This window comes from Lacerta agilis, chromosome 5 (assembly GCF_009819535.1).
Source record: "Lacerta agilis isolate rLacAgi1 chromosome 5, rLacAgi1.pri, whole genome shotgun sequence".
Taxonomy (NCBI): domain Eukaryota; kingdom Metazoa; phylum Chordata; class Lepidosauria; order Squamata; family Lacertidae; genus Lacerta; species Lacerta agilis.
In genome coordinates this window covers 32,452,064-32,479,048 of record NC_046316.1, presented here as the reverse complement: position 1 = coordinate 32,479,048, position 26,985 = coordinate 32,452,064, and the positions used below count along the sequence as shown (strand labels likewise).

General features: G+C 42.9%; 1 protein-coding gene across 1 annotated transcript; it reads left to right on the top strand.

Annotated features, from left to right (window-relative positions):
- Positions 1 to 10,394: 10,394 nt before the first annotated feature.
- Positions 10,395 to 26,939, top strand: ACTA2 (actin alpha 2, smooth muscle). Its single transcript, XM_033149212.1, has 9 exons — positions 10,395 to 10,497; positions 18,767 to 18,937; positions 20,837 to 20,965; positions 22,012 to 22,122; positions 22,781 to 22,865; positions 22,958 to 23,119; positions 23,572 to 23,763; positions 25,678 to 25,859; positions 26,596 to 26,939. The coding sequence occupies exons 2-9, from the start codon at positions 18,809 to 18,811 to the stop codon at positions 26,737 to 26,739; spliced, it is 1,134 nt and encodes a 377-aa protein (XP_033005103.1). The 5' UTR covers positions 10,395 to 10,497; positions 18,767 to 18,808; the 3' UTR covers positions 26,740 to 26,939.
- Positions 26,940 to 26,985: the final 46 nt, after the last annotated feature.

Genomic DNA, 26,985 nt, shown 5'->3' with positions numbered 1-26,985 from the left:
GGAACCTATTTAAAAACAAACAAACCAGTTCAAACATTAAGATGGTGTGATCCACTTGAATGTCTCAGATTTCCTGAATCACTCTTGTTCAGCACCACCTAAGTACCAAATCATTGCAGGAACAATGCTAACCAGATAGTGATGAGGTTAATCAGGTATCCATTTCCAAAATATTTAATAATGTGACTTAAGTGGAGCTTGACAGATCAATATTCAAATGCTTTCCTTTTAGGTAACCTGATGAGAATGACACATGAAATGTGATGGTGATGGCAACAGAGGCCAGAGCTAGCACACTTATCTCTGCTGTAATAATAATAATAATAATAATAATAATAATAATAATAATAATAATAATAATAATAGTTTTATTATTTATACCCCACCCATCTGGCTGGGTTTCCCCAGCCACTCCCTCATGGGGGACTAGAATGCCTGGACAGGGCTTCAATGGGAGACTCCACATGTGTTTCACCATCTGTATTCTGCTCTAAATGGATGAGAGAGAGGGAGCCTCAGTCTGGTTGCCTTGGCAATGAGAACCTAATTCATTTCCCTCTAACATTTACTGCCTTGCAATCAGGTTCGTGCAAAAACAAAGGAGTATAAAGATGCCTGGAGAGGCTGAGTGTTCCATAGGGGTGAGCATGTTCCTAAAATGCACCCAAGCTTCAGCTCTCCACTATTGAAAATGGAAATGCTTCTCAGTTATCTTACAATCATACCTACCGGGCTTACACCTATCACAGCAATGATCTTGAAACAGATACTGTGTGTCATTCCGACACCCGATAACATTCCGCTTAAAAATACTTTTCACTGGCCCAGGTTTCTTATGTGCTCTGGGCGTCATAGGCATATAAACATTCTCATGCAACGGTCCAGGAGTAATAAAATCAAATCCCTATATGAGAGAGAGAGAGAATATATAAATATTGCATTTCAATGCATTATGGCGTTTTCCCAAAAGACAATGCGGGTAGTTGTCTTTGGATTCTGATAGGCAATAAAGACAGCTAAATTGCTCCTTACCAAGTTTTATTCACATGAAAATAAAGAACAGAGCAAGTAAAAAGCAGATATACTCTGATGACAGAAGGCTGCACAAAGGGGATTGCAAGTTCTGGGTTTGTGGGGGAAGGCTTCTTTGTGGGTAATTTTGAGAATCACTCTTGGCTACTGGTGTGACCCCAAGGAAGATGTAAGCACCCCAAGTACATAGCTTAAGTTTTCCTTCCTGTGTGGAAAAATAGGAGAAGAAGAAGAAGAAGCTGGTGGGGTGTTGCAAGCCCTTCCCCATCTGGAAACCAGAGTACACTCAGCTGTGGCTCCTTTGGTGTTTTTAAGGGCATGCTGTGTCTTAAATGTTATTTTATAGCAGGGACCCCCAAACTAAGGCCCGGGGACCAGATGCGGCCCAATCGCCTTCTAAATCCAGCCCATGGACGGTCCGGGAATCAGCATGTTTTTACATGAGTAGAATGTGTCCTTTTATTTAAAATGCATCTCTGGGTTATTTGTGGGGCATAGGAATTGTTCATATTTTTTTTTCCAAAATATTGTCAGGCCCCCCCACAAGGTCTGAGGGACAGTGGACTGGCCCCCTGCTGAAAACGTTTGCTGACCCCTGTTTTATAGCATAGTAACCTGTCTGGTATCATATTGAGTGTACTTGCATTGCAAGTTAATGTTGCCATTTCATTAAAAATCTATCTCCTATCAGCCCCAGGCAACATGACCAGTGACCAAGGATTATGGGCGTTCTCCCCTCCTGAGCAGAGTAGTGAAGGAAGCAAAGGAATCCTGCACCTTTTACAATAATCCCTGATTACGTATTTAAGAAGGCAGGAATTTCTGTTTCAGCCTGTCCTTGTCACAATCAGTGCAGCTTCTGCGCCACTGCAGCTCAAATTCTGCCAGATACAATGTTAGAAATCTAGTGCACCTGGCATGCTTCCATACCTCCCCCAAAACAAGATTTCCTGTTTCTGTTATCTTTTGAGCTTATCTGTAGCAAAACTAATACATAATGCTTACTACAATAATAAGAAACTGATAATAATATGCTGCATTGTACTAAGGTGAATGAAACCACAGAATTTCTGATCTTCATCGTGTTCAGAGCAAATTCACACGATAGAGTCCTGCTGAGACTATCCTCCTTCAAATTGCTGAAGATGAGAAATTTGCATCCAGGGCAGGCGCGTCCATTAAGGCGAACTAGGCAATTGCCTAGGACGCCAAAATGGAGGAGGCGCTGGCCAGGCTTGGGCGGGGGGGGGGGGAAGGCTAGCAGCAGCTTCTCCACTGTAGCGGAGAGGTGCTGCTTGCCCCCTATACCATCCCCGGCTCCCGCTAAAGCAGGCTTTGGCGGGGGGTGGGAGGTGGGACGGGCAAGCAGCAGCTTCTCCGCTACAGCGGAGAAACTGCTGCTTGCCTCTCCACCACCCCCCACCTTCCGCTAAAGCAGGCTTTGGCAGGGGGCGGGCGGCAGGGGGCGCCAGAAGGTGGTCTCGCCTAGGGCGCAAGAAACCCTAGCACCGGTCCTGTTTGCATCTTTGAACGGTACCTCAAGTGAAATGTGTCCATGTGTCTAGAAAGTTAGCATGACAGGAAGATCTAGAATCTTGTCCCTAATGCACTAGTTTTTTTTGGGGGGGGGGTTAAAAAAAGGCAGGGGCTTTTTCTGCAGAACAGAGCACACAAAAATCCCATATCTATCATGAGGTGGTTGTCCACAGGATGGTAAATTCTGTTACATTATTCTATTACATGAATACAATAACACTTAATGACTCATAGGTACTTTCTTACTGACTTGAGCTCAACGGCATATGCCCACACTTGACAGTTACCACGTATCATCTCCCTCTTTCCTTCAAGTTTTTCTTGGGACTTCCCTTTGATTAATTTGTAAAGTAAAATAACTCAGTCAACTATAGATATTAAAGTGCATCGTGTGAGAGGTTTGTTGCTTCTCTGAAATATATTTGTGAATAATACATTCAGGAAGAAAGCTGAAATCCTGACCGGTTGACAACAATGACCAACTTCCTATTGACACAACTCAGCATTGCGTTATAATAAACTAAGTATGCAAAGATTTTAACTTATCTAACCTAGTCATTTGAGGGAAGGAAAGAACCACCATGTTGTGCTGGTGATAGTTGCATAGCCAGATAAGAAAAGGCATTTACTGTTCAGGCTGCATCCAGTAGTTTATGAATTAATATTTTTAATTTGTGGTTTGTTTGTTTTTTTAAAAGGCTTTAATAATCTTTATTGATGTGCAAGCTTCTCAAAGTACCTTCTTTTCCCCCCACACAAGAAAAAAACCAAACTATTTGTGTGTCAGCTAACCACGCTGTTCAAGTTACAGGTACCGGTAGGTAGCTGTGTTGGTCTGCCATAGTCAAAACAAAATAAAAAAATAAAAAAAATCCTTCCAGTAGCACCTTAGAGACCAAACAAGTTTGTTCTTTGTATGAGCTTTCGTGTGCATGCACACTTCTTCAGATACGCTGTTCAAAACACTAAACCAACCATTTGGGATACAGTTTCAAACCCTGCCACTATCTGACTACCGTTTCTCATGCAGCCTTCCTTCAGAACTGTTGGCAAAAACTCTCAAAACAACAGACTGACAGAATGCCTTTGAATAAGAATGCCGTGTGCTAATAACAGGTATTTCTATGAATACAGGGAGGTGATATGTGGGGGAAAAAATACTTACCACACACAGGGTTAAGAGGCAGAGAACAAGTTTCCTGACCATGTTGTTTCGCCGGCGCATGTAAAAAAGAAAATGAAAGGAGAGCACTTCTGAGAAACTCCCTCCCCCTTGTAGTCAGCAATGTAAACACGGCTTGAAGGGCTGGTGACACACTCTGCTTTGGACAGCTTGTGCTATTTCAAGATAAGGAAACACCCTTCTGTGGACAGCTCTGCCGCCGAGTCAATTCAATCAACTCAAGTCAAACGGACTTTGTCGTGTCATTCTTGCAGTCAGTGGTGGAGGAAGCCTCTTCACTGCCTGGGGCGGCTGTGCAGAGGCACACCCTGGAGGTGGGGCATGACGCGTGATGTCATGATGCACGTCGGATGCACTGCGCATGCCCGGAATTTCCGGGCATGCATAGTACATTCGGGCCAGAAAAAGGCACTGAAAGGGGGGGAAAGGGGAAGCAAAGCAGGGGCTTGAAAGCGCCTGCTTTGCTCCCCCCCCCTTTCAGGGCTTTTTTTGCCGCTGGCCGGGCTCCCTGGGCGGAGCCGCGGCATGGAGGTGAGGGGCGGGTCAGGGAGTGTCACCCTCCTCCAGGGCAGTAATGGGGGCGGCTCGCCCCCTACGCCCCCCTCGCTCCGCCCCTGCTCGCAGTGAGCCAAAGGAATCCTTAAAGCATTTGCTGTTACTTGTGTCCTTGCCACTAGGTGTCCTTACACCTCAGTTCTCAAACAAGTGAGCATTATGGTAGAAAGAATGAGGCTTTTTGAAAGCTCCTTTGTTCTGGGTGTGCGGTTGCACTGTGCGCATGGTGCACAAAATAGTGTCTCCAGATTGCAAGTGCGTACAAAGGCCCTCAAAGGTTTCCTGTTTAGGAATAAGAATTTGTACAGCTCAGACCACACTGAGCATCTTTCCCCCCACAAAGATTCTCTCTGCTTCAGAATGCAAAATATTGTTATGAGTTTGGGGGAGGGGTCAGTCTAGATGATTCCTTATACCCTTCCAAACCTGTGATCCTATGCGTGTATGGGATGGCTTCTAATTATTGGAATAGCCAGGCCAGCCTTCTGATGAGGTGAGAACCAGGGTGATGAGCCATTAAGGGGGTTGAGAGGCTTGGTGAAAGACATCAAATAGGTGGAGGGGGGCCCTCCCTCAACAGAAAAATCTAGAAAGTTGAGTTTGCAGTGATGTGACTTAGAAGTAAAGCAGCAAGCTGGAAAGCAACATCTGAGAGGATCTTTAGTGAATGTTTGAATCAAAGGTTGTGGCTATGGGAGAAACAAGAACCGAGAACTTTTTGGGGTGTTAATGCTGTGCACCCCTCCATCAAGGCTCAGGTTATATACATGTGTAAATAACCCATATTATATAAAGACACTGCTGTCTTTGCTGTACATCATTCTGCTATAAACAAAAACCGGCCCTTATTCCCTTAGGGGTACACAAGAGTCCTTTTGTAGGTTCTCCATTGGGAGGAGAAAATAACAGAGGCCAGCCAGAGAATATTGAGAAGCAAAGCAGCTAGTAAGCCTGATCTTTATTACAGCTGTTGCAACAGGGTACTCCCCTCACACATAGGAGAGTGGGGAAGGACCCAGAGCCATGCGTGCAAGCCCTTACATAGACGTTTTAAATTCCCCGCTCGAACTCAAGACCACCCCTCCATACATCATACATACATCACAGAAGGGGTGCAGCCCTAGACCACCCCCCCCCCCGATACATCATGGTTACATCATGAAAGGGGAGGTCTGGTGGCAGTAATCTGAGCATCCTATACCCTGCCCCATGCCTCCTCTTGCCCTCCACCAAACACCCATCAAGTGAAACAAAAGAGATATTTACATTTCCCTGTTTCCCAGCCAAGTTAATCAAACCCTTTTGTCTTCATCTGGGTTTTGTTATTTCTGGAATGGCTACCTGTCTGGCACTCAGGTATCAGGATGCCAGGGATTATCACTTTAATTAATGAGACAATGGGAAGGTTCCCTCACCTCCTCTCTCCTTGCACTTGGTCAGCTTGGGAGTCAAAAATGGTGTCAGGACTGTCTTCCTGTGCTGCTTCAGACATGTGGCCTTGTTTGCTTGGTGCACTTATGAACATTATATAAATGTGTATGTATGTATATGTGTGTATATATATGTGTGTGTGTGTGTGTGTGTGTACACACACACACACACACACACACACACATATATACATACATACACACACATATATATAATCCTGGGTAAGAGCACGGAAACCGTGGAATCTCTCAGAGATTGGAGTGGTATGCAAAATATATTATCAAGCTGCACAGATTTTGCTATCGTTTGCTCTTGCCTTGGATACTTGTCAATAAAACCATACCTGTATATGCTAAAGACACCACAGTCTCCGTTGACCTTCATTACAAGGGAATTGAACCCTGGCTAACTGACTGAAACCCTTGGAATCTCTCACCACTTGCTAACAATGTTTGCATGTGCTATGAAAAAAAAAATGTGATGTGGGAGAAACTGTGAAGTCAGTCATCGCTTCTCTCATGATTTCTGCCACCCCAGTTGCTCTGTGCTATAAAATCACAGTTGTAACAATATGTTAAAGGTAAGTAAAAAAATGTATCGGTTTTAGCCCCCTAAGTAGTAGCAGTTGCCAGAAATATTACCCAGTTCACCTCTACATAGTTCCATCCTTATTTCAGATATTGTGATATATCACAACATTGAAAACCAGACACCACCAGCCTAGACACCAGCCAAAGTCTCTAAGGTAAATTGGGCTTCAGCTACACAGCTTCAGTCTCTTCCTGTAATCTGAAGCCACTCAGTTTGAGTACCCAAGCAGCCAGCGCAGCTGAGAAACCACGAAAAACCATTTTGCCCTTAAATGGTTCCTTTGGGGGGTAAGTAGTAGGTGATTAGGTTGAAAGACTCCTGCTCACGGTGACACTGTAGCAGCTGGAGAGAAACTAAATGGAGTATGTGATTCACAGATTATTATGTATCTTGTTTTAGCCATAAAACCATATGTTGAAAATTGTCATTGCATTGTTCACAGTAGAACCAACATTTCCCCTCAAATAGCCCAAGCATTCCCTTAGGCTGGAAAAACAACAATTTGGCTTGATGCCTCAGCGTGCTCACAGCCAATCACTGCAACGTTAGCCTTAAATGTAAATGCTTTTCCATCTCAGAGTATCTAGAGTCTTTATTTTAGCCACAAGGCTCCCATGAATGTTCAACTTTACAGAAAGAATTCCCTCCTGGTTTTTCCCAGTGTGAGCTTTGTATTACACCGTTGTAAGTTCTGGTGTAATTTTCTATCAGAAATGTAATGTTTTATATGTTGTTTATTTACTTATTTGAAACACCACCACCACAACCATCATTATTAATTTTCCCACCCTTCATCCTTAAACTCCAGGGCAGATTACAAGAATTAAAGCACAATAGTTCAAAGCAGTTCAAAAAAACAAAAAACCCTGTACAATCAGAGAAATAAGGTGGGTCTTGAAGATATGCACCTCAAGTGTCAAAAGCTGGGTAAAGAGGTATATTTTTAACCGAGAGCTATTTAAGAAGATGCCAGATGCACTGTTTTGGAGAGGGAGTTCCACAACTTAAGAGCTGACCCAGAGAATGCTGTGTCCTTGGCTGAGCTTCTGAGGGCTGTGGAACAACCAAAAGGGCTGCCTATGCTGATCTTGGCATCTGGGGGGGGGGGCGGTGTAAGGAAGGGGTGGGATTTATCAGGTATTATCAGGAGTCTCAGTCGTTTAGGGTTTTAAACACTAATGTTTGCTTTGAAACAGGGTTTATGTGAGATCTGAAAGACATACATAATTAGAAAAAAAACCACAAGCAGTTTTCATCTGTTCTTGGTCTATTGTTATTTGAGCATTCTGAAAAAAATTGATTAGTCTTGTTAATTTTTCCTACTGATAATTTTATTGTTTTATCTTTTTTTTGTAAACCACTTTGAGGAATTTTTTTTTCTTTCCTTCAATCAGGAGGCATAAAGTTTATGAAACAAACAAACAAACAGACAGACAGACAGACAGACAAACAAACAAACAAACTAGAGGGCTAAAATAAGAGGGCATTTAGGAACATAGGACCCTGCCTTGTACTGAGTCAGACCACTGGCCGATCTTGCTCAATATTGTCTACAGTGATGGGCAGTGACCCTTTAGGGTGTCAGGTAGAGGGTCTCTCCCCACCCTACTTGGAGATTTAATATGGGGCTTCCTGCACATAAAGCAGATGATCGACTTCTGAGCTAGCTCAGGCCAGTGTGATATTCCCTTGCTAGTTCTTGCTTTGTATCCTATGTGACATGAGGGGAATATTAAGCATCTTGTATCTCATAAGCTTTCATGTATTCATAAGCACAGGTATCTGAAGAAGTGTGCATGCACACGAAAGCTTATACCCAGAACTAACTTAGTTGGTCTCTAAGGTGCTACTGGACACTTTTTTTTAAATTTTGAGATATTAATAAATAACTATACGAAGCCCTTCAAAAAAATACATCCAAAAGCTAGGATTGCCCATGACTTCAGTGACAGTTTGATCAGCAGATGCTAGCTGGTGATAAATGTCACAAGAAATTTCATCTTCTGATTTCTGTAGACCGCAAGATAAGGAAGCAGTGAGGTCTGTGGAGCTCCAGGTTGGTACTGGCAGAGTTGCCACTGCTGTTGTGGCATCCCCACTACTGCCTTGCCCTGCCCCATCAAGAGGAGCACAGTGTTGCCACCACTGGGAAAATGCCACTGTTGGTATGGATTGTGCTCTCTTTGTAGCACCTAGTAAGGAAAAAACAACTGAAAAGTCCCCCCTCCCAGTTGCTAATAAAGGAAGAGCATTTATGTGAAATGCAGACCCTCCAAGTGCCCCTGTTTTCCAGGGGTGTCCCTGATTTAGAGAAGCATCCCCAGTTTCTGATTTGATCCCAGAATGTTTCCTTAGGGTGTCCCTATTTTTATTGGAGAAATGTTGGAGGGTGTGGAGTTATCCAACTCCTAAGCTGTCTGAAGGAAATCCTGTATAGGGAAGTTTTTTGATTTTTAAAAAAGCTTAAGGTTTTATTATGTTTTTATATATGTTGGAAGCTGCCCAGAGTGCTGGGGCAACCCAATAAGATGTGTGGGGTAGAAATAGCGAGATTATCATTATGGAATGGGACGTCCCCATTTTCATCAGAGAAATGTTGGAGAGTACGGGAGTGAGGAAGTCTGAGACAAACTTCTGTTTGCCTCTTTCCCTCCCTCCCCACACCTTCCCCTGGATGTGTGTCTAGTCTGCAGTGCAGCTGGGACTTTCTTCCTTTTTGTCAGAGAGTCTACGTTTCCCTGTTTATACACCTTGCATTTGTGCTTTGCAGACACGCTGAACTATTGGACAGCTGCAATAAATCAAGCTGTTAGGAGAGTCTCTTCCTCTCCCCCCCCTCCCTTCCCAAACTGTTCTGTGTCTCTTTCAACCGTGTTTTAATAAGAAACTTGGTGACTTATGGTGGGGCAGCTGCATTTGGAAATCTTGCCAGCTAGCAAAATGACACGACACTTTCTAAATCAGAAGGGAGGCAAATACATTTTTAACAGGACCACCCGATTTCAGCACAATGATCCTCGCATGCACACAGCTGGCTTCCTTGCCTTATAAAGCAAAAGCATGTGTGCATTCTCTTTTGGAGGAGTGCAGCTTTTTTTGCTTCACAAAGCTGGGTGCCATTTTTTTAAAAAAAGTTTTATTTACTACAGAAGCCTATTATTTTAGCCATGTAAAGTGATGATGATGATGATGATGATGATGATGATGGATATAATAACACTGCACACTGGGCTTTGTGGGGTGTTGGGGGATGGGTAATAACTCTGATGGCGGGGCACATGGTACGCATTCTGGGATAGATTGCTCACCTTCCGTTCCCCACCCTGCACTCAGTTCTCACCTGTGGCTCCTAGAAGATGTCAGCAGGTGGAACTCTGTGGAAAGCTTCACCAGTTCACATTCTGTCTGGGAGTCATTTCATGACATTGTGGCGAAAGAGGGCACACATTTGCATTTGATGAAGCATTTAAAGAAATTGGAGTGGGGGTATTTCCTTGGCTTTGCGTGTGTTCATTTCTCTCTACATGGTTTGTGGACGCTGTGTACTTTCCCATCCTCACCTTACCTTTTATCTTTGCAACAACCCTGCGTAACGTTAGGCGTGCAGACCCTGAAATGCTGAAATATATTCTTTTTGGGGTGCAGTCCTATACACTCAGCTTCTTCAAGCTGAGAATTTCTTGATCCAAATCTCACAACAAAAGGGAACTCGGCAGGGCGTTTTCCTGTCCAGGCAGTAGCAGCTCTCCTCATGCCCTGTTTGTCAGCTGCCTGCTTTCTAACAAGGAGTGCATGACTGAAACATGCGCTCCTTGCCAGAAGCTGCCTGTCACTTGTGTGCTACCCCAGTAGTCTTTCAGTGGCTATCCTGAAATTTAGCTGTGTTTATATTACCGTGCTGCTGAAACCTCCCTCCTGCTTTGCGAACAGCAGAAAGGAATGCAGACTGGAGGAGACCAAGGGCCCTGCCAGGCCACCCAGATCAGAGAGTTTTGTGCAGAAGCCCCTATATGGCTTTGTTTGACAGAGAGATGGAGATGGAGCTCTGCTCTGCTCCTTGTTTGGGAAGCTGGTGGGAGGGGAACAGATCAAGGAGCTATATAAGCCGAAAAGGTTGACTTTGCCAGTACACCACCCCAGAACAGCTCTCCCTAGCCAAGCGCTGACAGGTAAGAGGCCGAGAACCAAAGAAGTGATTTCAGGATTTGCCTGATCAGTTTAGATAAAGAAAGAAGGGGGGGGAGAGAGATACTTTCTTTGCTGTTTTGTATCTGTGGCGCCTAGGAGAGCTCATCACACAATAAATGAGTTACATGTGCAATAATCCACGCCCTCTGAGCTTACGGTAATTGGTGTTTCCTATTTTACTTCAGTGGGATGTGTTCCCTGTTCCCTTAGGTTGTGCTCCTGCTGTCTGATGCACTGCACATTTACTTGGAAGTAAGTTAGTCTGAACTCAGTGGAGTTTAATCCTAAGTAACTGTGCTGCAATTCTAAGGAAACATTCCTGGATGTGGGACTTATTTCTGAGTAAACAAGCACTGGATTGTGCTGTTTGGCCTGATCCAGTTAAGTATTTATTTTTATGAGAGGGTTTAAGCACATGCTTCACTCTTCCAGTGAAATTGGTGGGGCTTAAAGAAGGATAATTTTGTCTTGATTGAGCCATTGTCTTATTCTCTGACCCTCACTTTTGCATTTCCATTTCTAAGATGAAGCTGGTATGATGTTTATAAGCAATGCCATTTGTAGCTAAGCCTCTGTAAGCCTTTCTGCCAGAGTATTTATTTCTCCTGCTGCATTGCTCTTTAAGCACCATCCCTGCTGGGAAAGGGTCTCTCTCTCTCTCTCTCTCAGTTATGATTCAGATTTGTTCCTAGTGTTCTCTTGCTCTTTAGAAGCTGTGTGGATATTAGGCTTGCATGAATCTGTACATTGTGAACCTGAAAAGGATTTCCCACTTCAGGTTTTTGACAGGTTCTTTTCATACCCTCACTGGGATTCTCAAGCCTGGAATGAACTGGTGGATTGAGACCTAAGTGTGTGTGTGTGTGTGCATTTTCACATGGAACCCCTTTGGTTGCTTTGCAAAATGGAGATAATATGCATTCACTTCTAGTTATGCCCTTAAGTTCGGAGCAAGAGGAGATATGTAGCAGAAACTTGTGTTTTGCTTATGTTGTGGTGTGAAGTGCCATGTATATACATTGATAGTGCTGCAAAAATAAAATTACTATTATTACTTCACTTGCTGCTATTACTCCTAAGTAGTGCCTAGAGTAAATTCCTTAGAAGCAAGCATAAAAGCACAAAATTAAAACTCTAGTGAGTCATAACTTCACTCTGCCCCCTGGTCGGTGTAAGTGTTGATGTTAACTAACAAGGGTAAATTAAATTCTAGAGTGTAAATGCTGCAAAAAAGCATAATCTAGGGTGGCTAGATGCAAAAGAGGACATGGTTCTGCAAATTGCATAGAAGTGGGATATTCAATAGGTGTGGCTTGTCATGCAATAAACAACTACTGAAATCCTATCTTCTTTCTGTTCTTTGCCTCATTTTGCATCTTATTCTCCTAATAATAGCTGCAGGCTAGCTTCTCATGGATGCCCTATACCCAGTTGGGGCTTGTGGGTAGTCCAATGCTCATATGTAGACCTGTGCCAGTGGAGGGTACATGCACTAGAATTCCTCCAGTCATACTGGCTCTGAGCATGGTCCTCTCCATCACCTTTTAGCAGAAATGCAAAGGAAACCCCCTTACCTACCCACTCCCACAGAAGGAGGAAATAGATGCATATTAAGCTCAGCTGCACTATATCACCATGCCTCAAACACATAGCTATCTAAACTGGAGTGGCTAACATTTGTCGACATACCACAATATTTACTGTAGCATTTCTTCAGTATACAGTTGCCATTCTTCTCATGTATATAATGTACTTGCTGAACTCTGCCTATGATAATATATTTGGACATTTAATTATTAGAACACACACACACACACACACACACACACACACACACCACTCACTCACTGGGGAAAACCCATTTTTTGCTTTTCCTGCATGGTTTTTTTTGTCAGTGTCTGACACCCCCACGCCTAAGCTTTGCCTGCAGTGAGGCTGCAGGTCATCAGGACAGGCCAGCTGCTTGTGCCCTTTCCACCTGCAGTCCAGTGCTTGTATGTGAGGAGGGGGCGGTGGAGAAAAGAGTGCAAAGCCCAGGGCCTTCTCCATTGTGACACCATCCCTGCAGAATTCCCTTCCAAAAGAGCTTCATATGGCCCACTCCTTCCATGGTTTTCTGGAGGGCAACTTTTCTCTTTATAGCCCAGCCTAGCACCTTCAAGGGACAGCGATAGTAAATCTTTACTCGGAGTTGTGTTGTTTAAATTCTTCTTGTGTTTCTTTCTGTCATTTCAACTTATAATTATTGTAGATATTCACTTGCACAGCTTTGACATATTGTGAGCCTGTTTGTTTGGAAAGCAGGAAAAAAATAGAAGGACCCTCCTCCTCCTAATATCTAAATAAGCCACAATTTGCAGACAGTATCTTTCAATGAGATTTGCCTTTCCTGTAGCATACCTGGTATGCTGGGATGCCTTTTAGCTTTGTCCAGAAGCAAGAATTAGCAGACAATCACACATCTTAGGACAGCCTTTACCAAAGTGCTACTGCCCTCCAGATGTTGTTGGAATAAAATTCCCATCAGCCCCACTTAGCATCACCAATGGCCAAGGATGATGGGAGTTGTAGTCCAACAGCAGCTGGAGAGCAGCAGATTGGGGAAGGCACCCTCAGGCTGCAATCCTGGTCACGTTTTTGCTGGCAGGCAGCCCCTTTGAACTCAGCAGGGCTTACTTCTCAATAGACATCCATAGGATTAAACTATTAAAAGTCAATCCTATGTATAAACCCCATTAGATGTACTGGGGCTTAATTTCTTAGTAAACATGCATAGGGTTGCTCATGAGAGATGCACATAATTGGATTGTTGCAGGGTTCTGGGTTACATTAGCTGCTGCAGTTATCATCTTAGCACTCTGGAGCATCCCAGGGGCCTTAGAGCACTGCTTGCTTCTCTGTCACTACAAGACACATGTTAAAATGTCCTTGAATTTATCCTGGTTACTAAATATGGTTTTCATTTAGAGTTCACCCTGCTCAGGCAGAAATGCAGCATTCCGCCTTCCCCCCCTCCCTCTTAGGATTTTTGGCTCAGTTGGCTTGAGTTTGAGCAAACCACCCTTGACCTCTCCAGCTCTGTTCCAAAAACAGACTTTTGAAAGACTTTGTTTCCTAATTAGGAAATCGTTTGTTCCAAACAGGCTAGCTAGAGGCACTCAAGTTAGGTAAGGTTTTCTCTGTGCTTTGGAGTAAAATGCTCGAGCATATATAGCCACTAGTTCCCCAAAATATGTGCTATAAAACATTTCTTTTCAGTAAAACAAAATATATAAAGTCTTCTTCTACTACTTGTTGTTTTAAATTTAAGGTTTAGTTCCCACCCCTCCCTGAGTGTTTCAGATGAGCTATGTTATACCCTCATCCACTTTTTATGTGAAGTCACCTGGACTGATGACACCTGGAGTGATTTGACACATCACGTTCTTTGAGGTGGACCTTTAAAAATGCAAAATGTAAATGTGACAGAAATAGATTTGCAAATGTGGGTTTATTACCACCCAGGGAGGAGCTAAGGTCAGCAGGAGCTTTTTTGCTGAGCTCACTCATTTTGGGACAACCCCAGGTTTCCCCTGTGTTATGTATATAAAAGTGGCCTCTCTCTGTATTTATATTTCAGTATAAATATTTCATTAAATCTCTTATCCCAGGTTGAGAAGGCATTTGAATCTGGTTCCCTCTCACACCCAAAGCAAAGGCAATTTGCTCACTGGCTCACAAAGCATTTCCTTTGAACATTGCCTCACAGTTCCCATTCCTGAGTCTCAGGGTGTGTTCTGAGGGCACACGAGGGCACCATCTTGTATGTTTGGGACTGGATGGGAGGCCACCTGAGAATCCCAAATGCTTCACCTTGAGTTCCACGTTGGAAGAAAATGAACTAAATATTAGTGACAGCAGATTAGCGGCAGATATGGAAAGGCATAGGAAATGCCATTCTTTGTTTCTAAGAGGCATTTAGAGCCTATGTACTTTGTATTCACGCTAGACATCTCATTTTTACCTTCACCAGTTTGAGCTTTCATGCTGCTGGTTTCATGATGAGAACATCAAGTGCTTCCAGTTACTTAATTAAGGCCTGCAGTGCTGGATTTTATCTGCCTTGTTAAAATCCAGCACCGCAGGCCTTAAATTAAGAAACTGGATAACAGTATTAGGTAGGGTTAAGTTACACTTGAGTTTCCCCATGACTAGCAGAACTGCTTGTACCCTGTACTAAATCAAACTGAAATCTCACATCGAAACCCTACACACACACACACACCTTCTGAAACCCTTGGAGAAATGATGGGATAAAAATGTAAGTAAGAATTATATTGTCACTATTACGATAAGAAACATTTGCTTTTTAAGAAAAGTAAGTTCAGATCTTAGGAGGGTGAATTCTGTACCTAACAGCCACATTCTGTGGCTTGATCTTCACTACCACTGCATCATGGGTTTTTTTTAAAAAAGGTAAAGGTAAAGGACCCCTGGATGGTTAAGTCCAGTCAAAGGTGACTGTGCTGGCCCCAAGGGTTTGTCCATGAAGCGAGGTCCAAGTCCAGTCCTGGGTCTAGGGGTCCAAAGGAGGTCAATCCGGCGGGGAGCAAGGCAGGGAGCAGGTCAAGGTCCAAGGCGGGTTCAGGCACAAGGTTGCAGGTTGAGCACACGCTTGCAACTAAGTTGCTCACGCAACTTGGGCTGGGTCTGGCTGGCTTTTATCTGGCCCTATGCTTAGGGCGGTCCCGATCCTCCGGAGACTCGCCTCTCCTCCGGGCCTGGAGGCGAGCACTCCTCCTGCAGACACTTAACCCCCTTCGCCTCTCTGCCCTGAGCCTCTGTAGCTCAGGAGAGGCTGGTGGGTTACTAGACCCAGGGGATGCCTCCGCTTCTTCTGAAGAGGCTGGGAGTGGAGCACCTGCAGGCAATGAGTCCTCCCTCCCATCAGGAGCCAGAGCAGACTCTGCTGATGCCTGCACCTGGGGATCCAGCACAGGTGGGGATCCTTCAGGCTCAAGCCCTGGCCCCGGCTCAGCTGGTTCTGGAGGCGGGGAATCCTGTGCAGGCTGGGATCCCTCAGGTTCAGCATCAGAGTCTGACTCCCAGGCCATCACAGTGACTATGGGGTTGTGGTACTCATCTCACTTTAGGCCGAGGGCCAGCATGACTAAACCACTTCTGGTGCAACGGGACACCATGACGGAAGCCAGAGCACACAGAAACGCTGTTTATTGGGGGGGGGGGGAGACCACAACTCTACAGATTAGTTATATATGCTGTGTTTCTCCACACTCAAACAGGTACCAAACACCTTTCTAGGTGTTTGCAAGAGCTAACATTTAAGTTTATTTAACAAGATATATTTGTGCACCCATGAATACCTGAAACTGGTTTAAGTTCTGTGTATTTAAATGGATGCACCCGAACCTCTTTTCAGCCATTGTTGATCCAAAGACCAAACAGAGGACAATAGAGGACCCTTACATACATTGTGTATCACCATTTTGGCTCGGTCTAGAGCTCAGAACTGAAGGCTGTCCTTCTCTATTGCAAGTTTGGATTAATTAAAGCATTACTGTCTCTCGAGTCCTGCTATTATCTTTCAAGGACTTACAAGCTAAATACAAATTGCCTATTAACCTGATAATGTTATAATCCATTTAAATACCTGCATTTACATCGTTGAGCCTGAGGCTTGCAGCATCTTTAAACCGCTGAGTTTTCCCACTATACTGCAATTTAATAGAGAGTGAGGCTCCTGATCAGGATTCTATATGCCTAGCATGGAAACAAAATGGAGCAACAAATGTATGCTTAGATCAGTCTGTGGGGAGGGAGCCCCTAATATAATAGTCTCCGTGATATTGGACTCAGGCCAGTATAGCAATAAGTATTATGGTAAATTCATTGGTCAAACAAGAATGGATGCCTTTTTCGGACTATTTAAAGAAATATTATAGTATGATGAGCTCGCGAGCAGGATTTGAGCTATGAGCAACAGAAGTAATTAGATTATAATATTGTGGTTATGATTTGATAGAGAGAAGATAGGGTGCAGCGGAAGGAAAGAAGCAGCAACTCCAAAGAAAAAAAGAGGTGGGGAGTCCACAAAAATAAGAGAAAAGTCAAAATTGTGTTTTGACTGTATATGTTAAAAATGTTTAAACTTAATAAAATATAATTGGTCAAACGAAACATTACACTTAACCACATTGCTAGGTGTTGGGAAAAGAAGTGTAATGTTGTCACATGTCTTGTTTGCTCTAAACCAGGGATGGGAAACCTGTGGCCCTCCAGATGTTCTTGGGACTCCAACTCCTATCATCCCTGACCATTGCCCATGCTGGCCATGACTGATGGGAGTTGGAGTCCAAACACAGGTTCCCTGCCCCTGCTCTAAATGAGGGTTTTTTGTGGCCTTTCCTCCCCGCCACCCAGAAGCTGCACAATGTGTGTGTGTAAACATTGGTAGTACTGAAAAATAGGTTTTGCCATCTGCTTCGGTAGTGTATGCCCTTAAGTAATATGGCTGCTCTGCTTGTATGGCCTAATGACTCCCTCCCTTTGTGCCAGTACTTTCACATTCAACTATAGGAAAATAAAGGGCTAGATTGTATCTGCAGGATAGTCTACAGAACTATTGTGAAATTTATGAGGTGGAATGCAAGAGCAGCAACACATTCCAAAAGGCAAGCATAGACCACATAAGAACTCCCAAATCACCAGGTGAATATAACATTTGGAAGTGACCCATATCTATTCTGAAGCCTCTGCCTGTTAGGGATGTGGAGAGTTGAAGGCTAGAATACTACACATGTACTTGGGCTGGTTTACAAGAAGATGTCAATAATGACCATTGTATACTGCCTTGTGTTTCCAATTTTTCTTGTTCCCTTGGTTATGTTCTATCTGGACCCTAAATAAGGCACACAGTTTGGCCTGCATTTGCCACCTTGGTTGCTAATGAACCATTTAAAAAGCAAGCTCTTGATTAGGTAGTAAAACCTGGATGGAAAAAACAACAACAGAGGACTTTGCATTCCAGAAGCATGTGGTAGTTATATGAAGGAATGTTTTACATTAATTTAATGACACATGGGCTAACTTTTTTGTGCAGGATTTTGGTGACAGTTATATTGCTCTAAAACTAGCCATTGTGACTGAGTATCTTTCTTTACTGCGCCCCATCGGTGCACAACTTCTCTGACATCCTCCCCCTCCTCCTTCTTCCTTTATTTATTCTCTTTTCGCTCCTTATTTGCTTACAAGCAATACTGATAGAGGTTCACTCAGAAGTGACCAAGGAATGGACTTTAAGGGTTCTTAAGCCTCAAACAAGAGGAAAACGTTTAAGTTCCCACTGTTCTCCAGCTCAGGTCAAAATCCATGTTGGACAGCTCCCCCTATCCCTACCAAGCCTCTTTGTCTCCAAAAACGCATTTCCTTTCTCACTGTCAAGGATGGAGATGGTAGCAGAGAAGATGAAGAGTCCCTCCCTCCTTCCCACCCCTTTGTCGTCCAGAAGCATTGCAGGGCAGAAGAGTGTTGGCCATTGGGGCTACTTTCAAGGCAATTACAATGGCAGTGGCCCTTCAGAAGCCCACAAGTCCCAAAGGCCACCACTTTTTAAGTCATGAATTGCTGCTCTTCTGCGTGTCCGGACAATTGAGAGAGGTGACAGGGATTCACTTTTTGCTACTGTTACAAAGTACCGTATATACCCGAGTATAAGCCGACCCGAATATAAACCGAGGCACCTAATTTTCCCACAAAAACCTGGGAAAGCTTATTGACTCGAGTATAAGCCGGTTCACCTTTGCCGCTGTGGAGGAGGAGGAGGAACGAGCAGCCCGAAAGCAGCCCTTTGGGCTGCTCCTTCCTCTTCCTCCTTTGCCAAGTTTGCATTTATGCGAGCAATTCAGGAATGGAACAAGCTGCCTGGGGAGAGTAAAGAACCGCCGTTCTTGTACGCTTCTTAAGGAATGGTTAACTGGGGAGAGCGGGTGGCGGCATGAGCGGAGAGAAAGGGCTTCTTTCTCTCTGCCCCCACCGCCCGCCTCACTCAAGTATAAGCCGAGGGCAGCTTTTTCAGCACAAAAAATGTGCTGAAAAACTAGGCTTATACTCAAGTATATACAGTATCTTCTAATTGGAGCCAGACCCCCGTTAACTCTCACAGCTAGCCTCCCCCCTCCCCCAACTACCACCACCACCGCTCCTGGGAATGTTTTCTTTTATTACATTGAGATTTCTCTGTTCTCTTTATAGGTCTGTACTTGTGTGGAAGGTCTGAGAAAGTTGCTATAGAAGATGTGTGAGGAAGAGGACAGCACCGCACTGGTTTGTGACAATGGCTCAGGACTTTGTAAGGCTGGCTTTGCTGGGGATGATGCTCCGAGAGCAGTTTTTCCATCCATTGTGGGACGTCCCAGGCACCAGGTGAATAACTGGTTCAGCTACTGAAACTCTGCTTGGTACAGAAGCCAAAGGATTCATTAGCGATAATAACATGGACCTTGAAAGGAAGACTTTTGTTTCCCCCACACACTCCCTTTACAATGCCACAGTCCTTATGCAATTCCTTTTAGATCAGTCCTGTTGATTTAAATAGAGTTTTGTCATGTAGCATATTGTGGTCTGATTTAAAATGCAGTTTAAACTCTTGAGCAGCCATATTGGAAGAGAGTAAACTTTCACCAGAGGTTGGCAACCCTATTTCCTCAGCCAGTTTCTATAATTTGGAAAAATAATAATTACTCAATGTGCATTCAACAGTACTTTTTGGTTTTGTGTTTGCTAAGGTAGAATGGGAGAACTTTGATCAACAAGAAGAATTGACTAATAAAATTGACTAATCAGTTGACTAATTTAGAACATCTTGTAGGTAGACTAACCATAGATTGCTGTAGAGATGAGTTTTAAGAAACTCGGGGGGGGGGAAACAAATATCAAGTAAACATAGCAAATCAAGTATCATTAGTCAGATACCTCTTACTAAGGGCCCCTCAGGATGTCATTTTTATTGCACATTCATGATGATTTGTGCTCATGATTCTATTAGGGCAACAGTCTTGCTTTTAATACTGTTTGTAACTTTACATGCTTTGGGGTAGCCACACTTCTTCATTTTCAGTCAGTGCACACCCCACAATTTCCTGCTGAAATCTAGTCACTTTTTGTACCACAAATGTTCTGGTTTCTTTTGTTTCACTTCTGTTCTGCTATAGCCTCTCCGGACAGCAATAATGTGATAGCACTGGGGAAGCATCACAGAACAAGCTAAACAGAATACATCAATCAGTAATGCACTTTAAATAGCCATGTCATTAAACTTCAAATCCACAGCCTAAGATGATCCTGAAACTGCTGAGATATCCATAAGCTATAGACCTGTCCAGTCTCTGCATGTCAGATCAATGGAACTGTGGCTTGTATCAAATAATTATCATGACCCAACAAGAATGCAAAATGCACATATTCAAATCCATCAAGACAGCTATTGTAACATGCTTAAAAAAAATAAATGACTCTTTTTCTTCCCCTGTTAATGGTACAACACTGTTTACTTGGAAGCAAATCCAACTGAAATACCTGAGGCTTACTTCCAAGTAAGCATGGTTGAGGATCAGGCTGTAAATGTGAGCCATGGAAGTGGAGCACTTGAGAAGAGTGTGCTGTTCAATACTTGCCACTAGATGGCTGTTCACTCATATTTATAGCATGTACCAGAAGTAAAGATGGCCATCAACTTGGATGACTTCAAAAGAAGATTAGACCAATTCATGGAGGATAAGGCTGTCAGTAGCTACTAGCCACAATGGCTATGTTCTGCCTCTACGGTCAGAGGTGGTATGTCTCTGAATACTGGTTGCTGCAAATCACAAGAGGAAGAGTACTGTTAAGCTTGGGTCCTGCTTATGGGCCTCCCATAGATATCTGGCTGGCCACGGTGAGAACAAGATGCAGAACTAGAGGGGCATATTCTTTGCATGCAGAAGGTCCAGTCTCTGTATGCAAGGGTTTGAGGAAGCACTATTATTGGGTCAGATCCCTGCCCAAGACTCTGGCAAGCTGCACTCCATCTGTGTAGGTGATGCTGAGCCAAAGGGACCAATGACCTGAGCCAAAATAGAACAGCTTTTCTATGTTTCTATCCCATTGGCCACTTTTTCCTATTACGTTTGTTATAGTTATGCTTGGTGGGGAAACAATGAGGGCTGTTTTCTCAACCTTTTATTTAAAAATAAGATAGAAGGTATGGGTCATGTTGTTTGCTTTGTTACATTGCTTTCTTATGAGCCTGTTGTCATCGTCACCTTTTCTCCCTCTCTTGCTTAGGGTGTGATGGTAGGGATGGGCCAGAAAGATAGCTATGTAGGAGACGAAGCCCAAAGCAAGAGAGGCATCCTGACCTTGAAATATCCAATAGAGCATGGAATCATCACAAACTGGGATGATATGGAGAAGGTATTTAAACCACAAATTAAAACAGAATATAATGCATAATGAATGATAAGCAGAAGCAGGGATTTTTGCTCTTTTTTGGGGGGGGGGGGGGTTGTAATTTGCCTGTGTCTTTTTGGTGAGAACAATCTGCATATTTTCTGCTATTGGGATTTTTAATTCCCCCCCCCAAAAAAAAAATAAGTTCATGGTGTTTCGTGTTCCAGTAAGGACTTCCCAAGAATGCATATTTGCTGCTATGATTTGGAACTGCACAGAAACCAATTGAGAAGGCACAGAAAGAAAATGAAATTAACAGGTTCTGGAAAGTGGTGGCTAGGGCTTCCTTTCTACTTTATCTAGAGTGGGTGTGGTTGCTTCTCCACCACTGCTGGTAATGTATACATCTTCTGCCCATGGAGGTTATCTTTACTCACAGTGTGCTTATTGGGAGCTGTTTCTCCTCATAGCTCTCATGCGTGCAGCTGCGATGAATATTGCAATCACATAGGCGACACCATCCCCTCTCATAGTGAATCAGACATTGTTAGTTTGAGACGGAATTATGTGGTCCACTTAGCCACATGGGTAGAAGATATAGATCAAGAGTGGGCAGAGGAGCAGATTGGGATTTGCAATGGCTTGAAAATTGTGATGATTAAAGTGTTTTCCCCACTTCCTAAGTTAGACTGCTGAAAGCTTTGAGGGGAAAACTGGATTATTTGCATGAGAACAGATTTGTGTGCAAGCTCCAGTTCTGTTACTGAAAGCATGTTCCCAGGAACACCTTGGTCCACAATGCTATGTCTGCCTTCTTGAGCCATGAGGGTCCAGTAAATTATCCAAGCCTAAAATCTGCCTACCCTTGAGGTAAAAGAGGTTACCTGACTGACATGGGTGAAACTGTGGAGATATAGCACTTGCAGTCTAAAACAATCAGTTCTAATGTCTCATAAGAGTTCTGTAGCTACTGTAGCTTCAGAAATATGGTCAAGGTGATGTTGGTGGACTGTGGCTGTGGTGGCAGCATTTATTATAATAAAAATTCACTTTGCTTTTTATTAATACAGATTTGGCACCACTCTTTCTACAATGAGCTGCGCGTTGCCCCCGAAGAACATCCAACTCTGCTTACAGAGGCACCTTTGAACCCCAAAGCTAACCGAGAGAAAATGACACAGGTAAACAGCCTCTTCTTGGCATTAAGGTCTTTGAATTACTATATATTTATGTATTTATTCGTTAAAGTTCTATACGGTGTAGATGGCAGCTGTATCTCTGTGGGTTATACACTGGTTTTGGTGGTTCTTTCCTCTGAGTTTGTAGAAGGTGACCCTTATCTGTATTAGACTCTGTACTTCAGGACAATAAAAGGATTAACCCTTACTTTTCATTGAATGGTTGGGATTTTAGATCATGTCATTCGTATTTCATGGCACCACATATATATTGGTGTGAAACCCATTTCAACTATTCTGGTTTCCTGAGAATTGTAATTTTCTGAGGAAAGGAAGTGACCATTAATCCACCTTAGGTTTGTAAACATACCCTAACTGCGTAGTACTAATTTTTATTTACTTAGAAAAGTTGTTGTCATGTTATACATTAACTCTCTCTAAATTAATGGAAACTTCTGTTGTCAGTCATGAGTTCTATTGATCCAATTAGTGGAACCTGCTGTATTTGCAGGTTCTGGATGCATTGATTAGGATTGTGGAAATCATTTGAATTATGTGCTATTGGTAATTAATGTTTACGACCCTATTGCACGGAGTAACAAAGGCGATAGCACAAACCCGATACCTTCATTTTGTTTGTTTGTTTTTAATTACTTTTCAGATTATGTTTGAGACTTTCAACGTCCCAGCTATGTATGTTGCTATTCAGGCAGTTTTGTCCCTCTATGCTTCTGGACGTACAACAGGTAAGAAAGTGATGGGAGCTTTTGGATTTGTGAAAAGGAAGAAGACTGCATAGCTTTCAGGATAAATTCTGCCCGTTTTGTGTTGTATCTAGGGATTGTGCTTGACTCTGGGGATGGTGTCACCCACAATGTGCCAATCTATGAAGGCTATGCACTGCCTCATGCCATCATGCGCCTGGACTTAGCCGGCCGTGACCTTACCGACTACCTCATGAAAATCCTGACAGAACGTGGCTACTCATTTGTTACTACTGGTAAGAGAAATACTTAGGATTGAGATTCGCTGAACATACTTTAAGGATCTTTACAGACACGTGGTTGCTTTCAGTAATGGTGAGCAGGTTTTACTATTAACACATGTTGCCTACCACTATGTCTCCTGACCCCCTGGATGTGATGTGGGGACAGATAGGAGTAGGGTGAAAGCCCTGTTGTGCTAGTGGGACTTGTGCTGGCTCCTGTTAGTTCAATGTGGCCCAAAATGTTTTGCAAATTCGTAACATTTTGGGGCTTCCTGTTGGAACGTGTATTTATTTATTTTGAATGCAGAACATTGCAATTTTAAAAGCAAAGCAAGAGTCCTGTTTCATTATCATGAATAATACTGAACTAAAGATAAGCAATGAAATTCCTTTCTTTGATTGCCGAAATAGTGTGTACTGTTTGTAATTTAAACACAAATCTTTGCTTTGAATCCCATCTGCAGCTGAACGTGAAATTGTCCGTGACATCAAGGAGAAGCTTTGCTATGTTGCCCTGGACTTTGAAAATGAGATGGCCACGGCTGCTTCTTCATCATCCTTGGAAAAAAGCTATGAGCTGCCTGATGGTCAGGTGATCACAATAGGGAACGAACGTTTCCGCTGCCCAGAAACACTCTTCCAGCCATCTTTCATTGGTAAGATAACTTATACTGATTATTGGCCAATTATATTATTATACTCCTGCAAGAAATTCAGTCACCTCTCTCTAAATGGCTATACCTACCTGGTTATTTAAAATGGAGAACGTGGTCCTCAGGATGTCATTAGACTACAATTCCCATCATCCCTGGTAATGATAATGTAGGCTGAGCTGATGAATGTTGGAGTCTAACTTCCTCTCAAGGGTTTCCATACCTGCTTCTATGTCAACACAACAAATGATCCTTGAACATCCATTCCTCACTTCACTTCACTTTCTGATTTGCTTTATATGCTAGAGGTGATGTGGGACATTTCACTCATGGTGTGGTAAAAACCTGGACATGTATTTCCAGCTGGGAGCTGGCTCCCTGACAAGTGTACAAAAATAGCATAAACTAAGGCTTAAGACACCAAAGTGAACTTGCTGCCTTAGGGTAAATGAATGCTATTGTTGGCAGCTGTAACATTTGGGAAGAGTCGTTTGAGAATCAAATTTGGATATAGTTGCAGCATTCCTTGCCAGGGAGGTGGTCCAAGCAGTGACATACCTATGAATTCTAGATTCAGGTAGGTAGCCGTGTTGGTCTGACACAGTCAAAATAAATAAAAAAAGTTGTCCAGTAGCACCTTAGAGACCAACTAAGTTTGTTCTGGGTATAAGCTTTAGTGTGCATGCACACTGAAACAGAAGTCACCAGACCCTTACATATAGTGTGAGGGTGGGGTGGGGTGGGGTGGGGTGGGGTGGGGTGGGTCCCCCCCCAGAAGGGTAGTAGGGGATAGGTGATTGACTCAATGGGTATGGTAAACGTGTAGATGACTGTTAACGATGAATTAGTCCTACAGGAAAAAGCAAGGGATAGTATGCAGATGACCAAAAATAGCTTTAGTATGTGTAATGAGACAAGAATCCAATATCTCTATTCAGACCAGGTCTCTGAATGTCAATTCATATACCTATGTTTTGAAAAGCCCAACTCTAGCTGGATTTGTAAATTTTCAATAACCATATTAGGAATTGTTAGCCTGCATTGAAAATTGTAAAGGTGCCTCTATTCTTCTTTCAGCTCTGTCATTCCCTTTATAAGACACGTTTTAAGAAACCAATTGTTGCACTTCAAATAACGTTTGCCTGACTTCAACATGCCACAAGATATTGATTTTTTTTCTAGTTAAGTGTGCACACAATTACCGGACTTCTATATGCTAGGCTTTGAATAACAATTTCTCTCAGCCTTGAATTAATTTAAGGCTACAATGGAACCTTGGTTTTTGAATGTAATCTTTTCCGGAAGACCGTTCGACTTCCGAAACGTTCGAAAACCGAAACTGAAAGTGAAAGCCTCAATTCAATAGGTAAACTCAAAATGGAAGCTGTGTGGCACGTTTGGCTTCCAAAAATTGTTCGAAAACTGAAGCAGTTACTTCTGGGTTTTCGACGTTCAGGTTCCAAAACTTTCGTCAATGGAGACATTTGAGAACTGAGGTTCTACTGTAGTTCATTAAGGTTCATTCTAATATCTTGTCCACACCTTCACAGGTTGGTGGCTACTGGGTTCAGTCTTCTCAGTTGTGGCACCCACAATTCTGGTTTCGGATACTATCCTAAGGCACGGTTAGAATTTTAGGCATCCATCTGCCATTTAACATATATGGCACCAATTCAAAACTATTTCATTCTCTGAGGCCTTGACAGCGGGTGCATTTTGAATTTATGATTTTGTTGTTGCATGTATTTAAGTTTATCAATTGTTTCTGGTCCTGTTTTCTTTCTGATTGCCATTTCCCTAATTATTATAATGGATGTATTTTAACACTTGACTATAGCCCACACTTGGAGAGGCAGCTTAAAAGTTGGAAAGCCAAGGCAAATTTATTTTAAAAAAATAATTTCCCAACCATCACAGGCATGGAATCTGCCGGCATTCATGAAACCACCTATAACAGCATCATGAAGTGTGACATTGATATCAGAAAAGACCTCTATGCAAACAATGTACTATCTGGAGGAACCACTATGTACCCTGGCATTGCAGACCGAATGCAAAAGGAGATAACTGCCCTGGCACCCAGCACTATGAAAATCAAGGTACTGCATTATTTGATTATTATCTAATTTATAGTGGCAAAGTAGACCAGCATATTTTAAGGTGACTAGCTAGCTTACATATTTTAATGTAACTAAGATAAGCCAGAAATGGCTATGTAAAGCCCTTATTAAAATCTCGATGGAGAAAAGATTAAAGCTAACAAAACAAATTATCCCACTCCCAAGCCAATATAGGGAAAGACAAGAACTGAAGAAAGTAGAAGACCAAGCAGAGGGGATTCCCAGCAGCACAGTGATTCTAGGGCGAGTTTACACCATTTAAAAAAATTTCTTGCAAGAAAATATAAGTAGATTATTTCCTGATGATACCACGGTTAAGCTCCTGTAAGTACTCTGGTGATCTTCCCCAAGGTTTTGCAGGAAATCACCCACCCAATTTAAACTGCCTTTAAAAAACAGGGCAAAATATAAATCTGATCACATAAGAGTGCTTTTGCAAGAATACTGAATTGCCCCAGGTGAAAGAAACCCAGTGTTTACTTTTCTCCTGTCAAAAATGATTGCATAAATACTCCTTTAGATAGGAAGACTTTAGAAGTAGCTCTTACCTGCTTGTGTCAGATACACAAGTATGGACAGATACAACTCCTTTGTTTACCCATTTTTGCCATAGGAATGGCTTGCATCACTCCACTGAATTAAATTTCTTCATGCAGTTCATTTTATCATTGCCTACAGCATTTTAGCTACATCCTTCCATTTCTCTTTTGTACAGATTATTGCTCCCCCTGAACGCAAGTACTCCGTTTGGATTGGTGGCTCTATCCTTGCCTCTCTTTCCACCTTCCAGCAAATGTGGATCAGCAAACAAGAATATGATGAAGCTGGTCCATCCATTGTTCACCGCAAATGCTTTTAAACTGCTTCTCTCTCTCTCTTTCCTCCCCCCCCCTCCCTTCCTCTCTCCCCGAGCACATTACTGTGAATATATTCAGGAATAGCAATGTTTTTATAATTCCATTCCACATATCTTAATAATAATGGCTCTGGCTATGTTTCCAATTAGATTCTGTGTATTTTGGGGGGTGGGGATAGAATAAATTGTAAACATGCTATCAGTTGGGTGCTTGCAATTTTTTGTTCTTACTCAGCTGAAAAACTGCAG